This window comes from Neodiprion lecontei, chromosome 5 (assembly GCF_021901455.1).
Source record: "Neodiprion lecontei isolate iyNeoLeco1 chromosome 5, iyNeoLeco1.1, whole genome shotgun sequence".
Classification (NCBI taxonomy): Eukaryota; Metazoa; Arthropoda; class Insecta; order Hymenoptera; family Diprionidae; genus Neodiprion; species Neodiprion lecontei.
In genome coordinates, this window is record NC_060264.1 from 24,790,579 (window position 1) to 24,798,208 (window position 7,630).

The 7,630-nt window shown below is 40.3% G+C and overlaps 1 protein-coding gene across 1 annotated transcript; it reads right to left on the reverse strand.

The window, feature by feature from the left end:
• Positions 1-4,730: 4,730 nt before the first annotated feature.
• Positions 4,731-7,630, reverse strand: LOC107222948 (arrestin domain-containing protein 3). Its single transcript, XM_015662496.2, has 6 exons — positions 7,167-7,630; positions 6,967-7,098; positions 6,656-6,873; positions 6,396-6,569; positions 5,709-6,108; positions 4,731-5,178 (listed from the first exon to the last, which is right to left on the reverse strand). Exons 1-6 carry the CDS (start codon positions 7,273-7,275, stop codon positions 4,976-4,978), a joined length of 1,236 nt encoding a protein of 411 aa, XP_015517982.1. The 5' UTR covers positions 7,276-7,630; the 3' UTR covers positions 4,731-4,975.

The following is a 7,630-nucleotide window of genomic DNA, read 5'->3' on the forward strand; positions in this document are numbered from 1 at the left end:
CTTCCGTGTTTCTCGCTTTCTCTAATAAATGGCGCTGCCGATTAAACTGAGCAGTAGCGCTACCTGATGACAACTTTTCGAACTATACTTCTACCGCAAATTAAGCTTCTTGATTGGGAGCGAAATTATACTTGTAACTCATGAATCCGTCGACAAATCCCATTCATTTGTGCGGTTATAAATACGGCAATTTATTAACACATAAATATTTGTAATTTCATCCGTAATATCAAATTGGATGATTAATTATTTTATATGAATATCATATTCATACTGAATTTAATGGTCTGTTTCCAAAAAAAAGTCTTTCAATGGCTTTCATATTTTTTTTTTTTTTTTCACCTTCAAAATTCGAATTCATATGTGCATGATATTCATGAATTAAATCGTGAACCAAATAATGTTCTACAATACGAATTAATCGAGTTTTGAGTTAGAAAAAAAATGTCCAACCTATCATGTGCAAATTGTTCATTTATTGGTCTCCTGTTTTTCACCAGTCAGCTTTCGAGTATCCATAACTTTTCAAAAGTGAAAAATGTACAATTCCTTCGTAATTTCACCTAGCATGTAAGAATAGAGAATTTATATCATTGACGATTTTGATATACTCCGATTTGTCGTACAAGTACCCAATTCAATAAAAAAAAAAGCTGCGAATAATGTTAAAACAGCCTGCGTTGTGAAAGAAATGTTATGTCAATTATGGCAAACGTGTTGTGCCAATATATTTTACTCTGGCTAAAATTGTCAGAAGACTACTTTGTGAAAACACTGTTGCACTAGTAATATGTTTAGCACATTCGTCAATATTCTCTCTGTCTACTTTGGTATAATCATTGTTCGACTCGTAAATCGAGAAACCTTACAAAACTCAGGAATACATGTATATAAGTCGTATCGCAGTTACGTCAAAGAGGCATGGTGTTCAAGACTGGTGCTTCTTCGTCCTCCACATCGTTCCAGGTCCCTGCCGAGCGCCAGAGGGTAATAATGTCCGGTTTTTCCCTAAGCCTGTAATGAAGTTGCAAAATAATCATCCTCACATTTGGCTGCGTTCATACTGGATATGGTCCTAACGTGTGGGTACTCTGACGATGAACTTCCGGTCGCCTGAGTCTTGCAGTTTGCGCCAAGTTTTTCTCTCTTCCATCGCTAGCAGGATTCGCAGGTTGTAACCAACGCTTCGAACGGTCGACGATCCGGTCCCGCTTCATCATCTCTCGCAAGTTTGCTGGCCACTGTCACGAAAATACGCGAAAATCGAAAAAAAAAATTAAAATTATAGCTCGAAAAAAAAAACAAAAGTTGATTTGCGGAAATTAAATAATGTCTTTCAGTTCTATGATTGAAGACTGACACTGAGAATGATAGCAAGTCGAGAGTGAATTTCACGCAAAATGCAAACACGCATACGTTTACACAATACAAGAGTTGTGTAATAAGGGATCACTTGCCAGGCGTATTTCTTCTTCTGCAGCTGGTATTTCCGGCTCTTTGGTTACCGTCAGAGTTTTTTCAGCGTTTTCCGTATACTCTAAAAAATTCGGAGGCAAATTTTTCGCCGGTAGTGTCTTCAAGTATTCTCGAATTTCTTCAACCCTTATGAAACGATAATTATAGTCGTGACATTTACGCTCATAGTTAGTTTTTTTCATGGTACGTAGATCAAACGTAGAATTCAGCATTGCTACTTTGAATAACTTTGTTACTTTTTATCCTGGCTCATAGGTTTGTGAAATATTTTCATCAGCTTCTCGTCCATTTTGATAGCATTTAATTAGGTTTGTAAACATTGAAGGGAAAGAGAAAAATATCAGTGTACTTCCATCACGGATGATTGGTTTAAAATAATTGAACGACGAGATCCATCTGATGCGCTTGTTTGACGTTATTGAACCTTCAATGCACTCCGCGACTTTTGTTCTTCTTGGACAGTAGAAATACGAAACTACGATTGGATGAATAATAAAACTGCAATTTATAATTATCAAGCAAACGTCATTGATAACGAATTAAATGTAATGGAATTCATCAGTCTCTACATGGGGCATTCATGCCAGGCTTTACCAAATTTCGTCCTTACCATAGTTTTATTACAATATCCCATGTGATTGATTTGCTGTAGATTGAATATCCCACAACACATACAAGTGAACTCATCTTGTCGTTAGTGTTCATTAGTTACCAGTTCACAGTTAGTTTCGAACCGTGTGCGAATTGCGAAAGATGCGCAGATTTAACCTTTTGATCACGATGGTATGTTTGAGTCTGTAAGATGTTTATTTGAGTGCGAAAGTGAATCTAAAATAAAAAAAAAAACCGAGGATAGTGCCGACGGGAACATAATTTCCAGTGAAACATCTTTTGATACAATTGCTAACCGACTCGAAGATAAAGATGATAGAGAAAAATCGTGCTTCGATATTGAGCAGGGTGCTAATGTGATAATTTACCAGTCTGAGAGGTTTTTCGTAACACATTCGGCAAAAACCGCAGTTGCTCATAGCAACATCCTTGAACAGACTAATAAGCTGAAAATTCAACCATGCAACGTTGAGCTCCAGGATTGAAATGAAATGGAAAGCTTGGAAGCCACGAATCCTGAGTACTTGCTTCGCGAACTTAACGATCACTATCCGCCCGACAAGTTCTTTGACTTTTGCGTAATCGCTAGCGAAGTAGACGTCGAGTTAGTCGAGAATCTCGTTAATCTGTTGAGGAGTTTCGAACTATCCGTGTGTGTTGCTGGAAGCAGATTGGAGGGTGATATTCTTGAGGAACCTGACAATCTCGTTGCTTGTTGTACCAAGATTTTCTTCCTCATCGCGGAGCACTTCACCGCAGACAGATTATAAAACGCAACAGTATTCAAAAGATCAATAACAAGTATTGGCCACGACAGAACCAAGAGAACCGGAGGAAAGAGTTATGTAGAAATTTACTCGCTAAGCACGCATCCCTGAATCTGCAAGAGACAAACCAGGAGTAAGAAGTATTCTCAAAGTTGTCCGAAAACTCACCGGATTTTTCTCCTGTGAACGAACTCATATGAAATGTTGAGTCGGTGGGTTTTGGGATGATAGATGCAGTCAGCGGCGATGAAAACTGTAGCCACAAATCGTTACTTTTTGCATACTGTGAGCGCGTCAGCCAGACTCAATAAAACATTCGTCGAAGGTTCGGACCGGGTCTGAGATACACGTTACCGTTCAAATTCACAATGCTCCAATGACGACTTTGGAGCAGTTGATTGACTCGGAGTGAACTCCGAAAGTGATGAAGCCATTATCCATGATCTGCCTACAGCTTTAGGATCATCAGCCCATGTTTATGTAGCGCCAGCGTTACACCGTGCTCAAGAATAGAATCAATCTTAAATGTTGATCGTGTAGCTGATTTCGATAGTTGCAACAAGTAAATCGATCCTCCGGCACCATATTTATCTTCAAGTGAAGTGAAGCGCATTGCTTGGATTACGTTAGGTACCCTCAGCTTTCAACCGATGCACGATACATCGCGTCGACGGTTGAGCCAATAATAAGAGACATTGGAGTCAAGTTCAAGGGTGAAACCGTCCGTAGGTTGAATGTTGGATTGTATAGAAAAACAGTTTCTGTTCAATAATGAATCTGAGAACTGCGATTTGTTGCTGTTCTTAACAGAGTCGGGCGGCAGCCGACAGTCGACTCAAATGAAATGCTTTCTTTGTAATGTGACCTAGACGAGGTTTTTTTTTCAACTGCGTTACGTGTGGCAGTGAATTATTCGACGTCTTTGAATCTCTTTGCGCCGCTAGCTCAAGGATTATATTTTACGTGACAGAGGATTTCATTAGGGATGATTTTTGCTCCAGGCTCATGTCTTGGATGCTCCTATCTCATTGTCACCGTAGTGACCTTCACACCAAAGTACTTGCATTTGGTTCAACCTATCTTGGCCTCGAGCTATCTCCGTGCTTGCAGCTCGTAAACAAATACTGGCTCGGTAGTGAACTGGAAGTTAATTTCAGGTTGAAAAATATTTGGACACCTAGCTTAAGGTATCAACGTTTCAATCGTGACAAGCTTTCCGTGTTGAAGACTGACGCTACGAGGAGCGGAATGCTCTGAGAATTCATCTATCGTGGATTAGATATGTATACTCACGAAGAAATATAGCGAGAATTGAAGAAGTATAAGTGCTTTAGTCAATTTCATCCACGAATTCAGGTGTATATCGATTTCACTTTTCTTTCACCTTGCCTGTACCTATTTGCTGGACGATAAAATGAGTTAAACAAAGTTTAGTGAAGAAGTTACGTGTGTGGCCTCTCGGTACGTATGTACTTGTGTGAAATTCGATTTGGCAACTTTTATCCCCTGTGAATTTTTCAATCTGTTGAAATGAAATTTATTTTGGCTAAGCAAATCGTCTCAAGGACTTTGTGAGAACTTTTCAACGCGAAGCGGGACGTGCCCGCACCTTCGTGTACTTACCTGTATGCGCGATAGTTTGGAAAAAAGAATTTATATTTTTTATAACTATTGCAATAGCGTGTTCAATGCTTATAGTACATACAAGTACATCGCTGATATACATAGTCTTAAGGTATAATCAATTTTTGAATTTTATAACAATGAACGAGCGTTACTGCTTTAGATAAATGTAAACGTTAAGATGGGGAATTGTTATGAGAATCTATTCCGATGTAAGAAAGATAAATAATCGTGAAAAACGTCTAGAACAACATTGAGGTTTTTATTTATCCTTGGTAATGAATAGATATTAAGAAAAATGTGGAGAACATAAATATATACATACATAAAAACATACGTACGTGCATACAATACACATTAAACGGTACTTCGCAGGAAAATATTGGCTGACAGCTTTCGAAATACCGACCGGACGGGAATTCTTAAGCAATGACGCGTGTAGACGTAAATCGAGTATGTGACGTGTTAGGAAAGCAAACAAGGCTTCGACCCCCGTTCTATGATGCGTCATTGTTCCGGGTTCCAAATTTGAAAACTGGATACAATGGAGCGAAGCTCGTCACCTCCCCATCGCTGTCGGCATCTTCGATACCTACATTTTCCGCCTTCGCACTCTGATCCCCGTCCTCTTTCTCCTTCTTTTTATGCTTTTCTCTCTTCTCCGACGGGTACTCCATCGTTTCTTCGTAAATCGGAATCGCTGAAAGAACGCAATTCGCTTATATTTTATCCGCACGCATACAGCAGTCAGCAATCGATGATTCATCGAATCGATCTTTCCAAATATTTTTGAAGACGTGTCTCATCGCTGTTTCACACTGAAATTAGGTCGTTAAATAATCTTCGTGACATGCCTTGATGCTTATCGGATCTGGCTTGGATCCCATCATTATATGTATTTATATTAATAGAATATTTTTTTATCCGTTCATGAAGCTCTGCGGGATGCGAGATTGAGCAGATTCTAGGAACAGCTGATTGACCATCGAAAAAACAGGCTAGTCATAGTCGTAGAAAAAACACTTTCACAGCTAAATTCTCTTCGAGATTGATATACGGATGTGCTTACTATTAGCTAAAGCATGTCGTTTTGTTTACAACACCTAAATCTGTTTATAACATTATCTAGAGCAAAAGAAATTCTTTGCTTTTCTAAAAATTCCGCGTACTATGCTTAGAACCGAATCTGCTAAAGCGAGCTACTTATCGGTATCAGTATCAGAAGCTTACCGACTTCGCCACCGTAGATGTCTTGGTAAGGTTGTGACGCGACTTGCGCGGGTGGCTGATCACCGAGAGGACGAAACTCGGAATGTAGGGTTGGTGGTGACCTCGAGAGAGGAAAAGCAGCCACTGGGATCTGATAGCAGAGCAAGGGCACCGAACCGATCACGATATCGGTCACAGTCTTCATGTTCTTGTGGTACCAGCTCTCAACGCAAGCCTCAACGATCACCTTGTAATCTATGTCTATGATCTTGCAGTACTCCATCCGTGAAGGTGGCAGGGCTGGTACTTTAAGATCAATCGAAGCCTCCTCCTTACCATGGCCATGTTCCAAGTGCAAGTCACACTCGGTTATCACCTCCTTCACCTCCTGAGTCTTCAATTTAGTGTGAAAATTTGTGATCTGGAATCAGTCGTTTTAGTCGAGAAGTTATCACGGCGATACCGACACGTCAAATATTCTTTTCAACGTTTCTACAACGAAGCCAGAGCAAGTTTTTGAACACCTAGAAGTTGTCAAAGAAGCGCACTGGTGTGATGAATTTATTTTTAGAACTGATCTACAAACTCCATTTGGTACTACTGTGAAATCTTTAACCTTTGATCGGTTCTATAACACAAATTCATGCCGGCTTTTCACAAGGATAAACATAGAGCTGTTATTCTATGGGGACCATATCCAAAGATTACCTTCTTCAGTTGTACTCGGAGCTTCTTAATTTCAACCCCTGTGTCATTGGTCACCAACGCTTTGACGGGTATAACTTGTCCAGGCACATAACCACGCACTGGAAGAGACAATTTTACCGTCAGAGGCTTGAGGTGGCCCCAGAAGGTTTTAACTTTTTCCTCGTTTACTGGATTCTGAAACAATATAAAGTCTGAAGAAGTACTCACACTCCGAATACTCATCTCTTTTTTTCCCTCTGGTGTTATCAGAAAAAACTTACCGCCGCGATCGGGTCCTTGTTGAGGTCAAGGAGCGAAACTACAGTGAATGGCACTTTTGTTTTGGACGTCAGTCTTTTCGGCACATCGATCACCCCTTTCACAGAGTATCTAATTCGCCCATACCGACCTTCAAAACTGTTTGGCAAATGCTTTGGCAAGTCTGACTCAAAGTCGAATACATGCTCTCCAACGTCGAGTTCATCTTTGAGGTCAAAGCCTGCAACGTAAGATAGACCACCGAATATTACTGTTCTTCGACTTGATTCAGCAGTGATCTAATTTTCAGGTGAATCTATTATTTTACACTTACTGCTGAAAACGATTTCCTCGTGTTTGAAGTAAGTCTCGTCATCGGAGTAGGTGTAAGTGGCCGGACTTCCGTTTATCATGTGTATCTCCGTCCACCGAACTCTTCCATCGCCGCTGTACTTCAATTTTATTCCTAAGAATTTTCACAACGTTATACGCAAATTTAAACATATTTCCACATGTCGCTCAGATATCACTTACCGCGAATCTTTGTTGGCTTATCCAACGTCAGGCGCAGTTTTCCTCTCACTGTTTGACCCGCAAAGAACACCGGACTGTCTAAAATTATTTTGAACTTTTTCAGTCCCATTTTCACCTCTGATTCAAAAACCGTTGACACCGCTCTCGAATTGTCACTGAGATAAGCGAATCACTTAACTTGTAATCCGCTCAACGCGATGTGTAGTATTTATACGACGGATTCACATCCGGTATACGGTGTTGTTTAGAAAGGTTTTATTATTAGGGATCCTCAAATCATTTGTAATGGAAAACGACCGGCACACAAAGGATGAATTCAAAACGAACGTGGCGGAAGCTCGGAGAATTCCACGAAACTTCCGATTCCTTGACTCGCCAATTCGGAATTTCACGAGGGGAGCGAACTTCGCGGAGCACCACAAGGACCGGCGTTCGGAGTTCAAACTGCTTCGTCGGCGTGGTCA